Below are 24198 nucleotides of genomic sequence, written 5' to 3'. Positions count from 1 at the left end.
TTATTTATTATTAACTAAAAAACTACTTCATTTGAACTGTTCTTAGCTAAAGAAGATAATGCTTCTCTATTGGAAGGTTGAAGAACTGAGAAATTTGGGGATCAAGCAATAGGAGAGCTGATATGAGTTTGGTAATTTTAATAGATGCAATTAGATTTCAGGACTACTATTAAAAGCAGATTCTCACTTTTAATCTGTGGAACATGTTAGGGCAACTTTATTCATGACAGAAAGAATACAACTGAGCATTTGTGCTAGTCAGATGCACATAGTATCCCATTATGCAGAAGTCTGAATTGTGGATCTGTTCAGGAAAATATTTTAACTTCTGTTTAACAATAGATATTTTGTAATGTTTCAGAATCTGTTGTCATGGATGGAGACACAGAATACAACAAAGGTAATGAAAGTTTATGTATTATTTCTTTTTTTTTTTAAATGTCACATTTGAGAATAACTTAAATCTCTCTCTTTCCCCCTCCCCCACCTCAAGTCGAAGATGTTGTCGGCTGCCATGTTGAAGATGCTGTAACATTTTGGGCACAGGTGAATTCAGAAAATTATTTGATTTTGAATAAGGTGTCTAATCTTATCTCACCCCCCAGTGGCAGGTTTCTGCATAAGTGAGAATGATAATATCTGACATTTAAAAAAAAAAAATTTAGATCTCAAAGACCATACTGTAGTATGAACTTGAACTTTTGAATCCATGTAGCTCTCAAGGATTATTTCTGATCCCTTTAAACTGGGATCAGATACTGTTTTTTGAAATGGTAAAGAGTTCATCATCCATCCATCCATTTGAATTATAGCTGGGCTTTCTTGGATATTCAGTTGGCTCTATCCAAAATGAGAAAGAAAAAAAAATAAAAGGATTAAAATATTCGCTTGTCTAAGAATACTGTTGGAGGTATCTGGACTCCTGCTCAGGATGGACCTCTGACTGTCTGTAACAGTTGAGCCTTTTGGGCAGTTCCAACCAAGCTTGAGATGGCTCAAAGATACACAAAACTTGAAGGGACCTAGTAAATTGGCAGCAGGATTCTTGTGGGGGGAGAAGGAGAGGGATTAAAAAAAAAAAAATTAGTTACTGTTATTAATGTGGGGATGGACAGGGAGAGAAGGTAAGGGGAAGATCCAGGAGGAGTCCGCATGCTTTTACCTGTTTTGTTCAGTCTGCTGGCTAATAGGTGTGTAGGTATTAGTCAACACCTGTGTAGCTTTGAACTAGTCACAGGAGGTGCTACCTCTTGCCCTGTTGCTAATAAGAATTGGGAGATGGACCAAGCTTTGCTGGTTCTGTTCATAGAATAACTTGTCCTTTTAAAAAAAAAAAAAAAAGGGCGGGGGGAAGGGATGTCTTCCCCAGGTTCTTACCTGGGGACTCTGCGGGAGAAGTTAGTGTTTTACTTAATATTGTAAGGTACAAAAGTTAGTGTATTTCTGAGGGGAACAAAATACACTAGTGTTTTCTTTCCTGCTCTAAGCTCTGGATGCTTTGCTTTGAATTACAAGTAGAATAACATCTAATAAATGTCATGTTACTGGCACTGACCTAGTCCTGCAAGTGTTTAGATACCAAGCTGTAATTGAAAAAGATGTGCTTCTTTCAACCAAACCAAAACACAAGTCTTGCAAGTAAGGAGAATGAGGGGTATGCCAGAGCTGTTATCTTCTCATATTAAGAAGAGAAAGAAAAAGAACACCAAATACATAATAAAATTTGTGAGGAAGGATTAATAAGTAAGATCTGCATACTTCTCACAACCTGGTAATCTAATTTAAAAATATTCTTTGCAGACTATTTCTCCAGGGTACTTTATCTGCCTGTGATCTCTTTTTTTTTAATTTTTGAAAGAAAATGAGAACAGGCTTATAAATGCAACTAAAATTGTGAAGATAGAAAACTTAAGGTGGGGCATTACTTGTCTCAACAGCAGTGTAAGTGTTTTGATTTAATTTTTGGCTGTGAAAAGCCATCAAGCAACTATTAAGAGTGACAGTTAATAACTCTTACCTCTCTCCACACTTAGAATGTCAGTAGATGTAATGACCTCTTGAAATTAAGTTGTGCGCTGGCTGATGTTTGTCCTCGGGCTAATGCAATTTTTGGCAAGCCTGATTTCAGTAAGGTAAGCTGGCTGTGTATATATGGAGTTTTTCACCTGGGTGTAAAAGCCTTTATTTTATGCAACCATTTTTCTTAGGTATTTTCTTGGTCATTGATTAAACTGTAGGTTTTAGTCTCTCAAAGACTCTCAGAAAACTCCTGGCTTTCCTTTAACAACAACAAAAAAAGCCTATTTTGTCAGCAAGTTTAAATCTTTCTGCACTTCAGACTTAATTCAGTTAAATTGTGCATACTCAGGAAATGCTACAAGAAAGATTATGTACAGAATGCTGAATTCGTTCTTTTTATCCAGTGTACATTATGGGTTATCTTTAACAAGAGTGCAACATTCTTTCAGATAAGGTGATTCTTTTCTCCGTTTTTTTCTAAAAGTGCAGAAGATCTTATGAAAACCTGTATTGTTTAGTATAGTGGGTAAAGTGTTCTTCAGAATAACAAGTACATATTTAATGTCAGTTCTATGATAAGGTAAGCATACGAAGTGATAGCAACCTTTTTTTGTGTGTGTGAACTACTGATGGCTTATTGTAAAATCAGATTTACGTTAGTCACCTTGTCTGTGAACTGTAAGTGTGTGCAGGCACATTGCCTATGTTTTTCTTGAAAAAGAAAAGCATTCTGGGTTTGCCATTTGTGGCATGACTGGCCTCTTCCTTTGTACAGTTTATGAAGCTGTCGGTGTCAAAATGTTGTAGCACCACATACGTAGGAAAATACGTATGAATCTGCCATTGATCTGCAAAATTTTCTTCAAGATACTGTTTTGGTGTAGAGTTTTTGGCATTTTTAAAGCATGTAGCATATGCTATTACTAGGGATAAGATATTAAAAGGATTACTTTATTTTGATACTGCTGTTGTGGTAATTAGAGAAGACTGTGAAAATAAGATTCGTAATGTATTCTGAATATTATTTTGAGGTGTGCTTATGTTTTCAGAATGCTACTCCTTTTTTTCTTTTCCTGATTTCCAGATATATGGTGGCTGTTTTTCTGAAGACGGATGTTGGTACAGATGTACAGTACAGCAAGTGATTAATGATGAAAAGGCAGGAACTATGTTTTTGTGTAGTCTTTACTCCTATGTCACTTCTACATGTGGGAGGATAGAAAAAATTCAGCTTCTCTCTCTGTTTTTGAAACTCACTGTCTAAATGCATTTGGAATCAGGAATATGCATATGTGGCACAAATTCAAGTGACCTGTTTTGAAAGCTACTGATAAGACTGGCAAAACATGACATAATTCTGAAGTGCTGTGTGTATCTCTTGATAAAGAGATACACAATTGGCAGTTAATGTTGTTGTTAAGCAGTGCAATTTAATTTTAAAACTTATGTGAGCTGAAAATGGCAGACTTCATGCGTGACTGGTAAAATATACTGACATGTTAGCGCTAATGGTTTCTGAAAGGATTCTGTGATCCTAGGTGACTGACACAAAAGGCTAGTAATTCCAATTTAAAATGGTAGCTTCTTAATGGGCTTGTTGATGTGAACACTGTGTTTCATATCTCTCCTTTGAAGAGAGTCCTCTATATTGATTTGTAATCCTAATTCTTAGAAAAAAGTAACCTGTGAAAGTCTGTTTTGTCACTGAAGAAGTTCTGTCACTATATTTTTAGACAGATGCAAATTTGAGTTTAAGTCGGTTTCTTCATCTGAAGGGTGTTTCGGGCTTAGTATGGAAGATTCTAATCTGTGCCTCTAAGATACTGCGGCAACATGTGTGTATTTTTTAAAAGCTTATATTTATTTTATATCATTGTTGCAGTGTCAGGTATTGTACATTGATTATGGAAATTCTGAGATTCTAAACAGATCAGAAATAGTTGAAATTCCAGTGAACTTGCAATGTCCAAGTGTTGCCAAGAAGTACAAGCTCTGGGGACTGCAGATACCAACTGATCAAAACTTAAACATGTTTGACCAGGTGAGTTACAGATTTTGAAGCATTAAGGTGATGAGATGTGCAACAGATGATGTCAAGTATCAGCATAGTGTCGCTGAAGAGTCTTGTAAGAGCTGGGTGTTTAATTGTGAAAGCAAGACGAGCTGGGAAATACTGTCTGATCTCTTGCCCTTAATATACTCTAGAAACTGAAATGGTTTTGTCAAAAATCACTTCAGGTTGTGCCAGGGAGGTGATTTTGGAGTACATTCTTGCAGTCTTTGGAGTCTCAGGTTTATTTCTGACTGTCGCAAATTCTGACACTATACTTCTGTTTATTTCCCTTCGGGGGAAAAATACCTCCTTAGGTCACAGAAGTTATGATAAATCCACTTACAGGTGTGAGCTGCTCCTAGGCACACAGCCTCTGTACCATATAAAATTTTGGGTTAGTAGAAAGAATGGTAGCGACTTTTTCACCCCCTGTCAGTAACAAATGTAGAAGGCTCAAGAGTTGATATCGATGCGATTGATGAAAGAGCAGAGCCTTTCTGAGTGGCATTGGTGACCAGGGTGTCCTTTTGGTCCCCTTTCACTAGTGGTGGTCATCTTTTCCTGGACACCGCTCACTTTACTGTGTGCTGCCTCTGTTATTGGTACTGCCCCTGCTTCACCAGCTGCTTGCTTGGGACCAGCAGTTAGGAGAGGAGGAGGCAGTGGCAGGAAGGGGCGGTCATACTTGCCTTTTTGGATCCCTGTGCTATTCAAAGAGAACCTAAGACCCCTTTGCATGGTCTCTTTCTTATGGTCCTGTTAACATTGCTTAATGCAATTAGTTAGGTGAAAATTGGTTTTCAATTCTCTGTTTTTTGTTTTTTAGGTTTTTTGGTGCATTTTTTTTTGTGTGTGTGTTTTGTTTTCCTTTTTTTGTTTTTGTTTTCCTGCTGGTTCTTATTGCTTCAGGTGAAACTTTATTTGCTAGCTCTGCTTTGTCTAAAACTGTGCCCATTTCCTGCCCTGCCCCCCACCCTCTTAATTTTCAGCAGACAGCATGTTTGCAGAAATGGTTGAATGAAAAGGGGCAGGGGGGAACTGTTAGTAAAAGCTATCTTTGTCCACAATGTCCTTTGAAGGTCTGGAGTGCATTCCTCAGTCTTTCAAGCCTGTCTTTCCTTGATACTACTAATGAAACTGACAGCTTCAGTTCTGGCACTTCCCTGATTTCTGAATGAGTGGTTTCAGTTCGGACATGATAGATGTACATAATAGTTCTTTTGTATTTACATTCTGTTTCAACTTCTGAAAGACTTTAAATTAGCTTTGGGCTATTTCAGCTTTGTTTAAATGGAAGATATATAGTGTAATGAACACTGCATCCATCTTATTCTTTCACTTAAAATTTCTTGCTTAAAATTGGAGCCTGATAAAGGCTGTTAATGTATTAATTACAATAATTTTCATATTATTTTATATAATACTATTAAATAATTGGTCTAGATCCTCAAAAAAACTTAAGATAACCAGGTTGCCAACTTCCATTGAGAGTTGGTGGAATTTTGGGCTTTTGCCTATTCATAATATTGAACTCTTGAATATTGAACAGTGAGGGAGAACTATTGGTGCTGATGTCCAGTGTGGCATTGACAGAGATTAGATCAGGTACAGCTGTAGCTGTACAGATACAGCATTGATTCAGAATTAATGTGTTAAAGGTAAGAAGCTTCACCTGTGCAGCTCTTCAGATCCCCCCCCCCCCCCCCGAAGAAAGATGGTTGATTTCAGCTATTCAGTGGCTAATGTACAATTTAAGTATATTTTATTTTACAGGGGAAGAAGTTCCTGAGCAGCCTAGTTTTCGAAAAAGAAATAAAAATACGACACAAAGCCAAGCACAAGGATGGTACCATCATTGTCCAAGCAGAGTATGAAAAAACAGATATTGGAGAAGAGGTAGCTAAGACAGGGTTTGCTGAAAAATGCAGATCTCCAGTAAACACTAAAAATGATGAAGAGAAAAAAGCAGATCTCATGCAAAACCAACCTTGGAGTATAAAAGTTCCAGTTCCTCTGTGGATAAACAGACCCGATCGTTCACTCAGCAGACCAAGAGGGCGCTTTGAGCACGTAGTTGCCAGTGCAAGGAATGAGAATTTTATGGGAAGCCGTATGTTTGTCACAAAGTAAGGCAATGGGATATCATAAATAAGTTTGTGTGTGTGGACTAATTAGTGTTGCTGCTGCACTTTGTGTGTCTGAGAAGATGGAGGGGGGATAAACATCTAAAATACAAAGTTCAATTTCTTTCATTCCAGTATTGTGTAATAGTGGTACTCAGTGGAAGGAAAGCATGCATGCCTGTGTGTGTGTATGGTGTGGTGATGGGGATTAGGACATTGATCTGTAGAAAACCAGTTCGTTAGTTTTGTTGCTCATTAAGTAGACTGTTCTTTCTCGTTTGTTTTCCAGAGACATACTCTTACATATCTTAACAGATCTGGAGAAGGAAAGAAGGGGTAATGACTATTAGGCAGAGGAGAAGATACAGTAAAACTTAGTTGAAGGTGAAGGTTGCAGGACATCAGGCCTCTGAAAGGTTTTTGCAGTGGTAGATGGCAGTGTTTGTTTAAACCTCCGTAATTTCTACAAGCTTGTTCTTGAGACTTTATACAGCTAGTCCCTGTTTATTTACCTGTATTAAAAGCTCACTGGGCACAAATGTGGAACATAAAAGCACACTTACCTAGCAGGACAAACATATTTTGATTATTTGTTTGTGTAGGAGTGTAACAGTATGTGCTTATAAGAAATAAAGTCAGCAGTCACAGTTAGAAGTAAGCTTTAGAGGATAATGTTGTCTCTGCAACTTGTAATTACATTGAAAAGAGGTGGTGGTAAGTTAGCAGTTACAGTTGTTGTCAGAAATCTTTAAAAAGAGACTTGTCCTACAGTTGCTGGGATTGTCATGGCAACAGGCTGCTGAGAAAAATGTTTGTGGGTGGGAAAGATGGTGCTTGGCATTCAGAGAGTTGAGATAGTGTAAGAAGTAATGTTCTTTTTTTAAAAAAAAAGTTTAGAATTTGCCAATGTTCGATAATTTGAACTTCTTGAGCATTTTAATGAAAGCTGAGTGCACCTTTCCACATACTAGAATGGCTTTCAGTTTTGTGTTACAACTAGATCAGTTAGGCAAGTCTACGCTCTTAACAAATAACTAACATGAAATAAGATGCTTTTTAAAAAAGTTTAAATTTATGTCTCAAAATGTCTCATGCTGGATTATTTTGAATCTGGCCTCTCTTCTGAATTCTGGAGATGCTCTGAATCTGATTTAAAGAAGAAAAATCCTTTTTCTTTGTTTTGCTCTGTGTCGCGATTGCATTGTACACCAAAGAATCCTGACTGCCTGCGTGGCTGGTAGCCAGCAGATCCTCTGTTCCATTTGTGCGTTCTAGTGTCCTTTAACTTTTTACATGTTGCAGCCCTTCTTAGGATGCGAAGGGAACTGGGAAACAAAAACTATGGTATACCTGAAGCCATGCAGGAGAGGGTGAAGTTGATGTGGGGAGTAGTGAAACACTGGATAGTATGCTGTGACAGACTGCTTCACATTGCTGTGCTTAGTTATTAAAAAAAACAAAAAAACCCCAAACCCTCCCTCCCTTTAATTTGTAGATCCCAAACCCTAGCTTTAAAGTGTTCTGGCCTATTTAGTAGGTAGAATTACAGTGAACCTTGATTTTTTTTTCTGAGGCTGCAGTGTGGTATAGTAAGATGTATTTTGGATAGGAAATTAACTTGATTTAAAGTGAATGTGAAAACATATAAATAGTTAATGTCATTTGAAGTTCTCCCTCTCTCTCTCTTTTTTTAAACATTGTTTTTTCTGTTCTTCCTGTGTTGTGTATCAGTTTTTGTGATACTCCTGATACTCCCCAGCTCCAGTTGTGTGGAGTGGACAGGGATACAAATTCTCAAGAAATAAAGTGTGATTGTGTAGATGCTCATATAGCATTTTTGATGTGGAGATCTGTAATCGTTGTTCAGATTACTATAGCATGGAAGATTGCACTTTTTTAAATTAATTCCTTGTAATTCTTTTTTAAAAGGGAAAAAATGCTAGCTTCTGGCTCAGTGTCGGACAGCAGTTTAGAAAAAATAAGAAAAGATCAGAAGCTGGTTGAAGAAAATGAAGCTCTTAGAAAGGAGAATGAAAATCTCATGCAGATGCAGAAGGAACTAGAGCTGAAGGTTGAGCAGCTGAAATGTGAACTTCAGGTATATGGAAATGCACATGCGAAAAAAATGGAGGGGGAAGAAAAGCATTTGCAAATGCTTCCATCTTGTAGTTTCGTCGTACTGCAGCTCAAGGCCGTACATTGTCCTGTTTGGAATATGGCAAAACTGAACCAGTGGAGCGAAGACTTGACTTCCTCTAGTGCAGGGAGAGGCTGTCGGTGTGTGACTGCATTTTGTGTTGCAGTCCAGCTTGGACCCCTGCTCCCCTAGGTGCCGGCACTGGCTCACCACCGCCTTGCTGATGCAGTTGCTTGTTTGGAACTAGCTGTTCAGTGTAAACTCAGTTTTATGCTGGGTGGTTAAAAACATCCTTTATGTATAAGGATGTAGTCCTCTTCCTCCCCTCCCCCCCTCCAAGCTTAGAGGCTAAAACAACTTTCTGTCTATTGGGCTGAAAATTATTAAGCATCTAACGAGCTGTTGAATTGTAGAACTGGATGAAAATGTTTAGTTTCTTAATTCTTGCTTAGTAAAAAAGATGCAGATATCAGATGCAGATCATGCTTTACAGGGGAAACTTTTGACACTGGCTGATTAAACACCATACTTAGTAAATAGGCTTAAAAATGCCTTATATGGTTTTAAGTTTAATAAATGACATTAATAAGACATTGTGATGTGCAAGGGTGTTATGCTCGTATCAATTTGAGGAAAAAAATTGTGCAAACTCTTGCATATCTGCTGTTAAGAAAGGAAAACCTGCCATTGTGTAAATCTGTTTGACACCCCAAAAACTGAACTTGCGCAGAGCTGTTCCCTCCTTCTTTCTTACTGGAATAAAACTGTTCATAACCAGCTTTGCTGCTCAGGTGCCTCTACATAGGAGAACTGTGTTTCTGCATATACTAACCTGTCATTGCAAAGATTCTTCATCAGCTAAAGATACCATGTTTGTGCACTTCTGTGCAAGCTAAAGTAACTTTAACAACCAACAAAACACGTCTACAGCTAAGAAAATTTATTTAATGCAGGGAATTCTTAGAAGCATTTCTTGTCTGTATTCTTTTTTTAATGATTTTTTTTCATGTTGCCTGCAAGCAAACTACTTTAGAAGAAAAGGCTGTAGATATTATTTTAAGTATGAAAGTCTCTTCCTCCCATGATTGCACCCAGAGTGAAGTGTTTTTTAGCAGGGAGTGATGATGTGCTTTTTTTCACTCTGAGGAGTAATTCCAAAAGGAAAAAAAAGATCTGCAGTCATGAGACTTTAGATGCAAAACTATTCCCCCCCAAAAAAAAACCAAAAAACCCCAAATCTGTTTAAATCCTTTTATGTGTGGGTGTGTTTTGGTGTTTTTTTATTTTTAATGTGGTAAGTCTGGAAGGCTAATAAAATCTAAGAATTTTTTTTTTCCCATCACCTAAAGTGGGATTTATAAAAGCATCTCTGTAGTATGCGAGCAAGTGCTTTTAACTTTAGGTTGCACCTGAAGGAATATAGTCTAATGTGTGGGGCCTTTTTTGTTTGTTTTTGTTTTTTCCTGTGTCTCGAGAAAATTCCTTGTGAGAAGGTAAGGCTGGTTATTAATACAGCAAGAGTTCTTGCTGCACCACATTGAGATGTAGTGGTTATGAGAGTGAGATCCTGCACTTCGTTTTTCTGTATTAATAAGTAGGAATTTCTCAATGAAGAAAGAAAAGAAAAAAAAAAGAAAAAGATTTTTCTGAAAACTTGTGAGCAATTAGGGGTGTGATGGACAAAATACAAAAGTGATGCTCACCTGAACATATATTGCTACTGAAGTAAGAGGAAAGAAATGAACCATTAACCTTTAAAAAGCTGTTTTAAAAAATGATTCTCCTTGTTTTACATATATTTTTGGGTGTTTTGTTGGTGACTTTTTTTTTTTAATCTCTAGTTTTTAAAAGTTTAAATTACGGTCTGTGTGTTAGTAACCCTGGCTGCCTGTTGATTCCACTTTATATTTTTCTTTACTGAAACCTTCCTCCAAAATTGAAAAATAATTCAGAAAGAAAAGGAAGCATCTAGGGAAACTGCTGAACATTTTGAGGAAACCTTAAGTAAATACATGGGAACAAAAATGAGAAGTTTGGTTGCTAATGTGAAGGTACTGAAAGAAATTAGGTATGTATTTTTTTTTTTTTTTTTTTTTCTGGTCATTTCTAAAATAGTACTATATACTATTGGCCTGTTTATCTCTTGAAACCATTGCATGCTTTTTGTTTCCCAGTTACTTTTTAAAGAGAAAATGCAACATTATTTTATTCTGCTGCCTTCTTTTTTCAAAATGTATACAGAGTTTGCGACTGTTTCCTAAAACCATGGCTGAAACCTGAGTTTTCTGTCACATTGGGACTTGCATTTCCTGCTTCTGAGTGTTCATCAGATGACTCTAATTCACTTCTTCTGCTTCTTTCCCACAGCTGTTGTGAGAAGAGCTTTCAGTTCCAAGAAGATGCTTATTAATTAAATGCAGCTAGTCTTTAACAGTAGCTGGGCAGTCAGAGTCTCTTTGGTGCCTAGATTGCTGAGAGGCATATCTCATTTGCTAGCCCAAACTCCCCTTCAGTTTTAAAAGAAGGGGCAGACCTGCAGTGGGGAGAAGACTTGGAACAGAAATGATCATTGACCCCTTTAGGAGGGAGTATCTCTTTTTCTGGTATAGATGAGCACTTTTTCCAAAAGATGGTTGTACTAAGGTGTATACCTCTGCAGGAGACAAACCCCCAAACAAACAAAAAAACCCTCCAAAACACGTGTGGAAATGAGACAATGGGAAAACTAAAAGGAAGAGAGACAATGCGCCTATACAGCCTCATCAATACTGAGGTATAATGAATGTAGTCATGTTGCTTCCTTCTTTCTCCTCAGAAAGGGATTTTACAGACCTGAATGCTGCTGCTACCTTTTGAAAGAAACCAGGTTATTAACATGGCAGGTGCTATCTTAAGATAGTTATGTACAATGGGTTTGAATAGCACTGACTTTTAAAATGTTTGAGTTCTGGAAAAAAAAAAAATACTTTCCAGGTAAGATGTTGTTTCCTCCTTACCACTTAGGCACACTAATAAGAATACTCGTTTTGGGGAAGACCTCTCACAAGCTATACAAGTGGTTACAGAAGGATGTCTCACTGTTCCGTGTTCCTTGGAAAAATTGCAGAAGACTTGGGTGGAATATGACTTGGCTCAAGAGATGATTCAGTTGTGCAAAAATGTGGTAGGTTGGAATTACTTTTGCATCAAGAGCTATAATTTAACAGCTATTGATGGTATTTTAGTCTTGTAAGTATAGTTGGATGTCATGAGCACAGAATGGAAAAATCTGCCCTTTGTTAGGTAATATTGGAGGCTTTGCTACATTTGCCAGCAACTGGTATATTAATGGAGTGTTATTTTCACTTAACTGTAGGCTTTTTTGATGCCTTTGATTTTAAAATGATACGGACATCAGAATGGAGTAGCTAAGGGGTTACTGTGCTGTAATAGTTAGATGCTGCAGCTGCACAGCTAAAGTGTTTTCTGTCTTGAAAACCTTTTTAAAGCAGCATGCTAGTACTTAGTATATGCTCCCTGCCTATGGGGAGGGCAGTATGTAATTTGGGAGTTCTGTAGGAAGATGGGCTTGTATAGGGGAAAGCTGCCATCTAGTGTTACTTCTCTGCAACAACCTATCTGAAGAAGCCTGCTTGAGTACAGAGAAAAGTGGTGGTTATATACTGCACCTTCCAGGTACCTGAAAGACAGAGTTGCTGCTTTGGAGAGTCAGAAGGTTTCCTGGTCTGACAGGCATTGTGGTAAGGCAGAGAAGGTAGTTGTGATCTGGGAAAAAGATAGCAAATGTGTTATGAAATTTTAAAGTATAACCTAAAACATTTTAAATGTGTTTGCTTAAGGAGTATTGCTGTATTACACTGATTTAGCAGTTTGTGAAATGGAGGAGAAAATGAGCAATGAAGAGAACCATGGAGAGAAAAGTAATAAAAACATCTATAGTGTGGTGTATGTTTGGTTGTTGTAGGTGACTAAGGATTCTTTTATTTACTAAAATCTAAGTCAAATGTTTAAACTTGAAAACATTAAGATAATACTGTTAACAAATATATGGCATTTTGGTGTTGTCTTGTATAGGGAAGTAATGTATAGGAAGAGAATAGCTAGGTTGTGAGATATCCAGGAACCCAGGGTGTTATGTTGCAGCAGGGAACAGGTAGCAGAGTGTGTTTGCAGGGCTGGGTTAGGCTTAAGGATTCATTTAAACAAACTTTCCTTGAGTGAATTCCTGATCCACATGAAATAGTAGTGGTTGGAATCTTTTAGAGATTACACGGAATATTTGCGCTTAAGCGGATTTGTAAACCTTGGTGAGCATCAGTGGACAAATAAAGCAAAGATCTACTTCCAGGAGCAAAACTTGAACTTCAGCCATCTTAGAACTCATTTTCACACTTAATCCAGTTTTGCTCTGACTCGATTAGGTTGGGGGGCAGAAGAGAAGAAAAATCTTAATCTGGACAAGAATTAGGACAGATGTAGTGAAATGACTGGGGAGTCTCAGTGTGTTTGTTCAGTGGGGGAGATAATTCCTCTGGGGTCACTCAGGTGTCGCTCTTTTTGCCAGCTTTTTTGGGGGGGGTGACGGGGATGGACGAATGGGGGAGTGTGCCAGACCCAGCAAACAGCATTCTTCCATGAGGAACACTATGAAAAGAGGTTTCATTCTTGGAGTGTGAGGATTTTCTGATGGACTGACTTGTTGGAATACATTAGACATAATGTTGCTGTTGTCATTCCTTCTTGTTATGAATGGCTAATGATCAAGTCATGTCTGCATGAGTCCATTGTGCTTGTTAAAAGTAGTTGAAATAGTATTGAAATGAGCTTGTGGTGCTGTGCTGCCTTTGGTAGCTCAACGTGTTTGTGTAGCCCTGCGTTTTGTGTTAGTGAGGTGTGGCCTCACATATGGTCTGAAAACTAGTTTTGTTTAGAAAGTAACAGCAGCCCCTTCCCCTCTCCATTCTGACACTGTTCCTTGTTGCACAGGATCTTGCTGAGGTGTAAACGAATGGTGGTGTGAAATCCTGTGATTGTTCAAGAGCATGCCATTGCTTCTCAAAATTCCTGCTCCCTCTGAAGAGAGCAAGCTGTCATGGTAGCGTCACAAGTATTTTAAACAGGAAAAAATAGAGTAGACAGGAATTCTGCCAGGTGTCAAGTAGTCCCCAGAGTACCTGAGAACAGCAAAGGGCATAAGTGGGAATGTATGTTTAAGCGTAGGGCTGCCTGAAGAATTAATTTAGTTTTCAAGATGAAGTGGAAGCAGGACATTTTGTGGTGCTTGTGGAATCTGTCTCAAGCACTCAGAAATCTTTGGGAGGTGAAGTCTATAGAATATGAGTTTTAGCATGGTGCTAGGGCTACTGTAACTAACCTGAACTGAAGATGGACTTTGTATGAGAAAGATTGTCCTATTTTTAATGGGCAGTGTGGTGACACAACTTAATTTTCTTTTTTTCCTGAGGATCTCTTTGATCTTAAAAACTATTTTTCAAGTGCTGTAAGATGCCCCAGAACCTTTGCTACTGTATTTTCAAATACAAGAAATGTCTAAGAGGCACACAATAAAATGCTGGGCTTGTTTTCCTTCTTGTCATCCCTACTTAGATTGTATTGATTGTGGGAACATTAACAAATCTTTTTGGTATTGCAACCAAATATATTGGAATCACTGACTTTATTTCCTATTCAGTTAAAATGAGGTACACATCTAGCGTACAAGAAACCTAGTGTACCCAAATAGATGGATAAAACTATAACAGACTTTTAACTGTTTGCTTTATCTGTCAACCTAGCTGTCAAAATTGGTTTTACTAAGTTAAATCTTGCTATTCACTTACTGAAGTAATGTGATCTTCCTTTAACCTCCCTGGAATGTTGATGGCTTCTCTCACCGCCACAAGTCTCATTTGTTTGTAAGTTCTTGGGAGTGAACCTTGTGTCTTGCTTCAGGAGAAACCTGACACACCTTGATGTCACAGGTGTGAGTAAACCCAATAAAGTTGGAGTGCAGAGTAAATGCTGTTATTTCACAGACTCACAGAATGGTTGAGGTTGGAAGGGACTTCTGGAGATCATCTAGTCCAACTCCCCTGCTCAGTTTTCTGTCTGTGCTTCCATAGTTGGTTTGGGCTGTTTTAACTGGATATTTCCTGGTTTTTGTGCATCTACTCTGAAACTTTTTTTTTTTAATCCTGACTTTATAAATCCCAGAATAGGAAGATGGGTGATTGGAGCATTTGTTCTTAAATAGGATATTTATGTAATAGATGTCTTGGTAGCATAAGAAGATAATCAGTGAACTGAGGCAGTACTAGGACATAGTTTACATTATTTAAAAAAGAAAAAGAGAGAGATGGTTCTTCTAGAGTAACACTGCTTAAAATATATTTCAAATTAATCAAATTCTCATGAAAATTCTGTCCCAAATAGGAGGGGTTGTGCTGTTGGTCACCTGACCAGCTGTCCTATGAAACTTTGAGAGGATGGCAGCTTTATAGGTGAAAAACAGGGATAATTAGAAGTTTTCCTGATTGCAATGTAGGCAGATACTCATAACAATAAGGTGCAATACAGATACTTACAGATATTGTAGATGGTGTTTTATGGATAAATGTTGCTTGATTTTAGGATTTAGATTTAAAAAATGGTTCAGGATTGACATTGTGAGAGACTGTAGTGTACAAACATTCAGCATTTTTGGGGAAGGATGAAAAAGCAATCACACCGATGTTTAAAAAGAACTATTCAGTGCCCTCATTTAAAAGAAAAAAAAAAAAAAGGGTGGGAGGGCAGGGGAGGGAAATGGAGGCATTTAATGAGGATGCTTATTCTAGAGCTAGTTTTAACTATTTTGTATACTGCATATTGGAGTTTGGTAACTTGCACGGAAGAGATCCAAAAATTGAGGCCAAAAGTAGAAACAGGCTCAAAATGGATTAGACCTATCCATGGAGGGGATAGATATATTAGTGGCTTTAAATACAGTATTTTGGATGCATTTTTCTCTTGCTTGTGGGGTCATTAAATCACACTAAAGTAAGGATGCACCTGTGGGATGTTTGCATCATACCTACCCTCCTCTTGCACTCTTCCATATGCATGCTATACTTCTCAGAAACAAGGCGCTAAGCTGGCTTGGCATTCGGTGTGACCCAGTGCAGTGGTTGGGGTGTGGGGGTTTTATTTAATTTTGTTTGATATGAGATAGACCAGATAGAAAGATGTAAGCTCATCATAATAACAAAACAGCAGAATTTCATTAAGCTTATCATCCTTCCTGAAAACAAGCTAAAGACTTTTCCAACTACACCTAAAATAAAATACAGCTTTATTTTGTATCATAGACTTTTAAAATACTTTGTGTACTTACCTATTAGATGAGAACTTCAGCGAACATTATTTGGTGAGGTGTTAGTTGCTGAAGGTACCCAGTTAAATGACAGACGTTCCTGTGGCCACTGAGCCATCTCTTGAATTCCCAGTTTGCCATTCAGACTTGTGTTGACTGTTGAATTTAGCCCTGATGCTTAAATTGGTATTAATTAGTTTGGTTGCCTGGTTGAATCTTTTACTATATTAAGTCTCTATCGCTCTGGCTTTTGAAGTAATATTTGGAAAGTGTTCTTCACATCAAAGAACTCCTGCATATTTTATGCAGCATGTTACAATGTTCTTTTACAAGCTAGCTCCTGTCTTATGAGGACAAAACAGCAGGAGATCTATACAAATATTGTATACTTTTGGCCATGAGAGACGTTCACCAAGTGCAGAAGTGCCTATTAAATCCAGTGTTTTTTGTCTTTTGTTTATGCTCACCTGACATAGTAGAACTTAATCCACAGATTTTTTTTTTTATTATCTAGCCCATTAATGTACAGCAGAACTACAGCATCTGTTAAATTGCTAATCTGGGTTTTACATCCCTTTGTATGCTGCAGCTTCGGGTTTTTTAGCTGCAGTTTATCTTTCAGTTTCCAGCCATTGATCTCATTCTGTCCTTTCTGTTAGACCCAAAAGGTTTCTAGTCTACCTTACATGGATACTTACAAACTGATTTAGTGAATGTCTAAGCTTTCCCTGCATAAACTAAATTTAAAAAGTCTCTGGACACCTGTGTGTGTGCATACATACAAATTTCTTTTTTCCTCTTTTTTAGTAGGAAGTGTTCCTTGGGCTATGTTAAAAGTTCATTGCTGTGCTGGAAACTGACATTAGGGTCCCAGTTAAGCTCTCTTTTGTTTCTTCCTGTTGCTGTGTTTCTTTACTAACTGCCTTCTGCACCAGACTTCCTGAGACTTTTTATTTGTTTTATTTTATTTTTTGACCCTCTTGTGTCAGGACACTGTTGTAGGTATCTGAGTCATCTCATTTACTTTTTTTATTTTTGGAGATGTGAGCCTTTACAACAGGTCTGTAAAGCTGTAGTTTAGTTTTTCCTGTTTATATATATCTTCATACTCCTATTGGCATGTTGGGTTAAAACACTGTTAAGAGAACGTTGAAAACATACTTCTGCATATAGATTTTAACTTCCTCTACTCAAATCGAGACGCTTAGTTCTGGTGAGTCTGTTATGTAACTTATCTGATGTGAATGTGGGGTTCTTTTGCCATTAGCAGAACTAATCCTGCCAGTCACTCATGGGAAACTTCATTTTTTGTTTCTAGAAAACTACCTTTAGTTTAATGATCTTCCTGCACATAATCAGCAGGGAGTTGACAGGTCACTTGTCTCTCCTGCTACAAGGTAAGGAAAAAATTGGTAAAAGGTCTTTTGGTTCTAGAATTTCCTTCTCCAGCAAGGAAGCTTTTGCAGTCTGACTTTGTGCACATAATCTGCTGTGCGCGGAAGTGTGTGTAATCCAAATTCTAAATTTGGTAATTCAAATTATAATTGCGGGACAACTGGGATATTTAAGTTTTTAATAGTAGCAGTTAGGACTCTGCTATTCAAGACCTCGGTCTTGCAAAAACTGCTTCTGTAGTTCTGATGATGCAGTCATACTTACACTGTGAAGGCGTCAGTAGTTGTGCAAGGTCATTATGTCACAGGAGCAGAGGGTAAAAGCAAACTCATTTTCACTCATTCCTAGTCGGGTCTGTATTGTACTATTCATACTTTGCTGGGAGTCACACTCCCTCCTCCCCTCCCCCTCAGTCACTTCCTGCATTGTGCCTGTGTGTGTGGAGTTTGGATGTGATCTGCTGACTTGCTCTTCCTTCTGCGTAGGATGAAAGAGATGAATTGATTATCAAGAGAAATGAGGTGCAGGAAAATCTGTATTCTGCAGTGGAAGAATTAATTTTGGAAGTGGATCAACTGCCCCTCTCTGAGCGCTCAAGAACATTGCAGGTGGGGAATGAGCTTTTATGGTTATTGATTCTTAAACACTGAGACCCTGTGGGGGTGTTTCTTAAATATAAATGTTTTATAGTTGGAGACCTCAACAGCAGTAGATGAAGGCTTACATCATATTTCTGAGGTAAATTGTACATCTGACATCTGTAGTTCCTTAGGGTTGTGATCTTAGTTTCCTAAATATTTTGTTTCTTGAGGCAAAATGTTATAATTTCTTATCTAGATCCTGGATTTAGGCAATAGTTTTCTCTTACTGTGCTCTGTCTGGTGACTAACAAGGTTTCACAAAGCACAGAATACTTAATGTTAAGATGGAAACGTTAAGGATAAAATCTACAGTTTAAAAAGTCAAATGCAGTTACCCAGTGAATTGTGGTGCTGTGTTTTGTAGTTGGGTTATACTCTGTCCTGTTTCTTTTTGTTAAGATGTCTGTGTTTGAACTAGTGTAGCACTGTGTAAAATGTGTAAAGTGTTTTTTGTCTGTGATGTGAGTTACACACTATAGACGCACGTGTTTATGCCAAGAGTGTCTCTCCCTCCTAGTCCCTCACCAAAAGAAGAAGGGGACATAGGTGCATAAGACTCTGCAGAGGCAATTGGGGTTTTTGAAAAGCACTTTAACAGTGACAAATACTACCAAACCAGTGCTTCTGAACTTTTAAAAGTAGTGTCTTCCTCCTTCAGAAATATTATTTGCTTTTATCTTGACTGTACAAGTGTGTGTGGGGAGGGAGAAAGGTAGTCAGTGGTTTAACAGCTTGTCTGTGCAAGTTGCAGTTTTATTTGTCCACATGTATACAAGATTGGGTTCTTATGAACAGCACTGATTTTAACACTTCCTTGCTGCTTCCAAACAACAGTTTTGAAGAAACTGTAACTACAGCATAGTCCAGTCTTACCACTTGTGAACAGTAGAATACTAGCTTCATTTGTGCTCTTGGGACATAGCTTTTTTTTTTTTTTTACCTGTGGAATTTCTGTTTTCTGTGGCTCTGATTTACTTTCCTGCTTTAGTCTGTTGGCACAATATTTTCCCCATGTAAAGAAAACATAACTGAAGGGTTGCTAAAGACCTGTTCCATGGGTACCTCCTTGCAGTTATGGCAGTCCAAGGCTCTTTGGTTGAGAACAGCCTGTACAGTGACTTCAAATGTGACACTCAACTGCAACCACTTCTGACTTCTTTGTCTTTGCCTTCTCAAGTGTAAATAACTTAGTTTTTCCATGGTACGAGCACATTACCACCATGGTCTGGTGGTGTCAAGAGGAAGGAGGAACTTCAGTGTCTAGAAGTGTATCTCTGCCCCAAGTTGTCTTGAGTCCCTTTATTGAAGACGTGTTTCTGGGATTTGGAGATATTGCTGCACTCAAAGATGAAGTGATGCTGATCACCCTTTTATCTTGGAAGGAACCTGGGCTACTGTCTGCTTGGCCAAATCTGCCTTTTGCTATCTGCCTCACCGTGCAGAATGCTGCTTCTGTGCCTCCTGCCCTGGCCATACAATACAAAAGCTGCTTCCTTCACTGGCCAGTATCCTCTTTGCTGGAGCACTAGCTGATGTCTCAAGTCTTCTGCTAGTCTTGACTGTACCACAGCAATTGCAGTGTAAATGTAGTATCTTGCATATATTTCTCATCCCTATGAGCAGGATTCAGTTTTCTTCTTCCAAAGCTTGCTGAGGGTGGTTTCCAGTCTTTCATTTTTTTTTTCCATGGTTTGTGGCCTGTTAGGGAATGCTAATGCAAGACTCTTGAAGAACACAAAAGGGGACTGACATTTTTTTGAGGGATATTCATCCCTCTGTCCTCTTGTGTTTTCCTTGATGCCTTGACTGACTTTAGTACCAGTCTCCCTGGAATCCTTTTCTTTGCAAAGTCTCTTATCCTGAAGAAAAGATCTCTATCAAGAGACTGCAGTCTATTAATTTCCATATGTTCAGTCTATCTTTCTTGTGGGCTTTTGGTCAGCAGAGCATTAGATACTGTCCTGTGCAGTAATAGTTTTCCAAGAGAGACTTACTTGTGTGCATGAGGACAAGAGATTCTGCATGTGAGCAGCCTGAGTAGCTGCTTGCTCTATTTTCTGTCTTGGTACCAGCTGTTCTATGCTCCTTTGTTTTCAGGAACCGATCTGGGCTTGCTTTGAGCCCATGAAGGTGTGTCTGTCAGACACTTCTGCTTCTCATGTCTTGGATCACTGAAGAGTTGCAGAATACAGTACAGACTTCTGTTCCTTTTTCTGCCTGCAAGATACTTTAACTTGTCCTGGCTGCTTTGACTAAGTACTTCTATGAGCCTGGGGAAACCAGCATGCTGTATCCTCTGTGCACAAAAATGACATTTTGGCGGCTGTTACCTGTAACTAAAAAAAGTTAATACAAGGCTGGCTGTCATGGTGGGTCAGCTACATGCTGTGTTCTCGAAGGTGGTCTCCATTAGAGTTCATGCTGTGTTCTTTTGTAGTGTGCTTTGGGACTTCAGTCACCCTATATATGTCCCAGTTTCTTTCCCAAGTCATATTCCAAATCGGGTAAAAACAGAACTGCAGGTGTAGTAGGATACTTTGAGTAAACATACATATCTATGATCTGTCAGCAAGTGAGCTTGAGTTCCTGTAGGCAAACCTGAGCTGCCTTTAAACTGGCTGTTATGCATAGAATTCAGAGTAATCTGTTGTACATACAAATCTTGATATTTTGGTTGAGTTGATGGTGTTATACCCCTTGTTGCCATGATATGGTACTATCCAAGCCAACCTAAGAACCAGCTCAGTTTCCGTCTGCTCAGACTGCAGAGTTGTTCTGCTGTCACTCTTCTCTTGTCTGTCACTGAGATACTTGTTTGCTAGCTGTGAGTGGTGAATGAGTATGTGATGAAGAAAGCAAGCAAGCTTTTCCATTCATAATAGTGGCTCTTTAGAGAGGCTCTCCATTGGGATTCAATGACCTAGCTTTTGTCCTTCAACTGGCATTCCTGATCATGGGTTTTTGCCTTGGGGATGAACCCCAATGTTGATGAGCCCACCGCTTTCCTGTCTGATCTTGATGGTGGTGATGACCAGTTCAGGAGGTGTCTCCTAAGCAGGGCAACAATAGATGCTGCTTTTTGAAAATAAACTATTTGTACGTGCATGTGTACCCAAATGAAATTAATGTTGGGCCACCCATTTTGATAAGCTAATCTTACAATAGGAAAATAATTGCTGTGCTTAAGAAAATCTAATTACAATGTTTCTAAATAATTGGTCTTTAAAGTGTTCTAAATGTAAGAACTTTCTGTAAAAAAATATGGCGAGTAAATGCCAAGTTCTTCATTAAGCTGTTTCAGCCTGCTTGTTATAGAAATTCAGTAATCTTAAATGTAAACAAAAGTAGCAAGATTACTGTTAAAGAAGCTTCTTGACCCTAGGTTTCCCAAAGCAGAGTCTCAGACGCAGAGTATCACAGACTGATTTACTGTAAGTGGTACAGCAGCAAATAACAGCTCAAGCTGGGTTCCTCCGGAATGGGACCTTGTTTGAACAAATCCCTGGGTAATTACAGCCTTCCCTTCTACTATCCACCCCATAGTTTTGAACCAATCATAATATTAGAGTTTGGGGTCTTCCAGTTCCCGGTTGGTCCTTTCTGTAGTTTTTGGGTGTGCTCTCTACTTCTTAGAGCCATCGACAACTACGCAAAAGTGTGATTTTTTTTACTCCTTTATCTTGTCCCTTGGAACCAGTCTTTGTGGTTACTTCTTTCTTATCTAGTTGTCTGGCTCTTCTGCTTCCTTATCTTGTCCTCCGGGATCAGTCTTGTGGTTCCTTTGTTTCTTTCTTCTGTGTCCTAGGTTAAAGTCCATCTCCCTGCTGATGCTCATTAATGCTAAACTGCTTAATTCTCTCTACAGTGTCCCCCCCCTCCCCTTCCCCCCTTATCTCTCCAACTTGAGCCAGCTCTGGGGCCTTCTTTTACTTAACTAGGTAAAAGTTCAACATATCTGTGTGAAAGTTTACAGCTTGCAGCCTAAGGCTTCAGCAAATTTAGCTACTAATGCTAAGCGAGTTATGCTAAGTGATTAATTCTAGATGGCTTCAGTCCAATATTCTTTAACAATTACAGGTGGCACACAGGTTTATATAGGGTTGGAATAGCATTAATAAAACTGAAGCATTGGAGAGACTTCTAATGGAATTATTTTTAAATGCCATTCAAAAATATGTTTTGATACAGTTATTTTTTGGGTCTGGTCCAATCTGCAGGTTGGTGACTCACTAGAATTTGAATGGGTAGCATTTCACAGGTTTCCATCACTGGAGGCTTTGTCCAGACCCAGTTCCAGCTCCTTCAAACAGAGGAAAGTTTTTTTTTTTTTTTTTTTTTTTTTTTTTTTCCTGGGTGTTTACAGGTTATGCTGTGCTAATCCACTAGGTGGTAGGCGTTAAGCATCCTCTAGATAAATGTACTGCAGTGAAATTTTAATAAGCTTTTGAAAATATTTGGAGATGTACTGTGATGCTACTAGCTGTGTTAATGAGTTTTGTTCTTTAGATTAGCTGTCATGATCATCTACTGCATGAGAAGGTGGAAGGTAGAAGATCAAAATACTTCTGCCAAGCTGGGAAGCGAGAATAAGCTTGAACCAAAAATCAGTGAGAATCTTGGTTGCTGTTTTATAGAGCTGAAGAGATGTGGTGCTGTCCTTAAACAAGTATTTTCCAGAGTTTCTCAGAAGAATATGAGCTTGGGAGCTAATGCCTTTCTGGCTGAGGCTATGCATTGCAAATCCACCCCATTACACATCTCTTGACTTTTATATTTTATACTTTCCAGTGAGAACTGTTACTGGTCTGAACTACAGGCAAATTGGAACAGCTTCAGTCACAGCTGAGTCCAGTTAACTAGAAGTGAAGTAAACAGTTGGGTTCAACTCCCTGCTTTCCAAATAGTAATGTTGCATTGGTTAAGAGGAAAGCTGAGAGGGTGGGCATATATACAAGTTACTCTAAAGCAATCTAGGGTGTGAACTGAACAGTTGTCAGCTGTTCCATGGTAACTTTCTGTAAACATGTACTTGCTGTGCCCCATGGTTAGTGTAGTACCTTGTTCCTCTCCCTTTGAGTTTCACACAGTTAGTGACTGGGATGAGTGCGTGTGGGCCACTGAGCAGTTGTCTTCATGGGGTAACTTGTTACTCTTCTGGAGCCTGTTTCCATATCCATATGCTAATAACACTGCTGATGTTTTAAGGAGGTATGTTTATAGTATGAAAAATAAATGAGAAGAAATAGGACTTACAGCATTCTTTCCTTGAGTATAGTCTGATAGAATACATGGAGATAATCTGAGGTGAGTGGTTCTATTATTTTTATAAACAGGACATGATATTGGACAGGAAACATGTCCACAAGTACATTTCTCGGTTCTATTATCCACTTTTCAGTCTGTTTAAACAGCAGCTAAATTACCTTCTCCTCCCCCTATTATACCATTTGAACCTGGCTTCCCTTTCCTTGCCATTTTCTAGCCTGGTGAACCTGGTGTATTAAAGTCCAGCTGTTCAAAAAAGAATTTGAGAAAATGTGTGTTGTGCACTTGGCTGTTTTAAATAGCCTCCATAAATTAGCATAAGCCTACTCCTATTTACTTCTAGGCAAGCACATTCATACATAGCTCATGTCATCTGGCTCAGATGGAAATTGCTGCTTTAAGCAATCTATTATACTGAACAAGTGCTGTTTGTTATAGTAACATTTGTTATGAAATTAGTTTTATAAAATAGTATTTTAATGTTTTTTCATGTGTATTATCATAAATAACTAAACATAATGATCATTTAATACAAGGAAACTTTTACGCTTTTGGCCCCGATTTGAAATCTTGCTACGATGCATCTGTAGAGTTGGGGCCTAACTGTAGCATCATGTGTAGTTCTGCAAAACTGGTCTAGCTCACTTCCTCACCTCAGCAGTACCCGCAGTCCTCAACGAGGTGGTCAGAGCTGCTGTGTTTTGGCCTGCGTTGGTAGTGTGTTACAGTCTGTTTTGTTTTACTTTGAGTTGTATTTGGTTGCTCTTATGACCTCTTGGTGTTTCAAGTGTTTGAAAGACTCCTGACAAGTGACTTAAGTTCTGCATCAGGTTGCTTTCTTGATAGTGTTGTATTGGCTTTTGAGTCTGTAGGTCTCCAGATTTGACTGTGAGCTAAGATGAAAACCTTTCTTATGAAGGGAAAATGGGTGTTTTGGTGTTTTTCTTTTTCTACATGACCTAGCTGTTCCTTGGGAAGGTCTCTGATATTAACTCAAATATTCTGGAATCTGAGGGAAGAAGAAGTGAAACACTGCATCTAAGCAAACTGTCAGCAGATTTTCTCAGGGTTTCTTTAGTCATCTTCTGGTAGGGAATAATGTAGACAAGTGAAATGAGGTAATACATCTTATTTGGGATGGATTTTGAAAGCTGAAGGATGCCATTTAGCACAAAAGCACAGGTTCGTCCAGTCAAATGCCAGTCTTTGGGGAG

At 38.5% G+C, this 24198-nt stretch overlaps 1 protein-coding gene across 1 annotated transcript in view; it reads left to right on the top strand.

Moving 5' to 3' along the window:
* The first annotated feature begins 372 nt into the window (after window positions 1-372).
* STK31 (serine/threonine kinase 31) overlaps window positions 373-24198 on the top strand; it is a 46005-nt gene continuing 22179 nt past the window's right edge. Inside the window, exons 1-10 of the mRNA XM_013941362.2 lie at window positions 373-400; window positions 494-546; window positions 2034-2132; window positions 3104-3178; window positions 3902-4060; window positions 5846-6198; window positions 8125-8293; window positions 10285-10400; window positions 11336-11495; window positions 17564-17686. Of these exons, the coding sequence (XP_013796816.2) occupies window positions 373-400; window positions 494-546; window positions 2034-2132; window positions 3104-3178; window positions 3902-4060; window positions 5846-6198; window positions 8125-8293; window positions 10285-10400; window positions 11336-11495; window positions 17564-17686 (1335 nt within the window). The remainder of the gene's footprint in view (window positions 401-493; window positions 547-2033; window positions 2133-3103; window positions 3179-3901; window positions 4061-5845; window positions 6199-8124; window positions 8294-10284; window positions 10401-11335; window positions 11496-17563; window positions 17687-24198) is intronic.

This window comes from Apteryx mantelli, chromosome 2 (assembly GCF_036417845.1).
Source record: "Apteryx mantelli isolate bAptMan1 chromosome 2, bAptMan1.hap1, whole genome shotgun sequence".
NCBI lineage: Eukaryota > Metazoa > Chordata > Aves > Apterygiformes > Apterygidae > Apteryx > Apteryx mantelli.
This window is presented reverse-complemented; position numbering and strand designations above follow the sequence as displayed.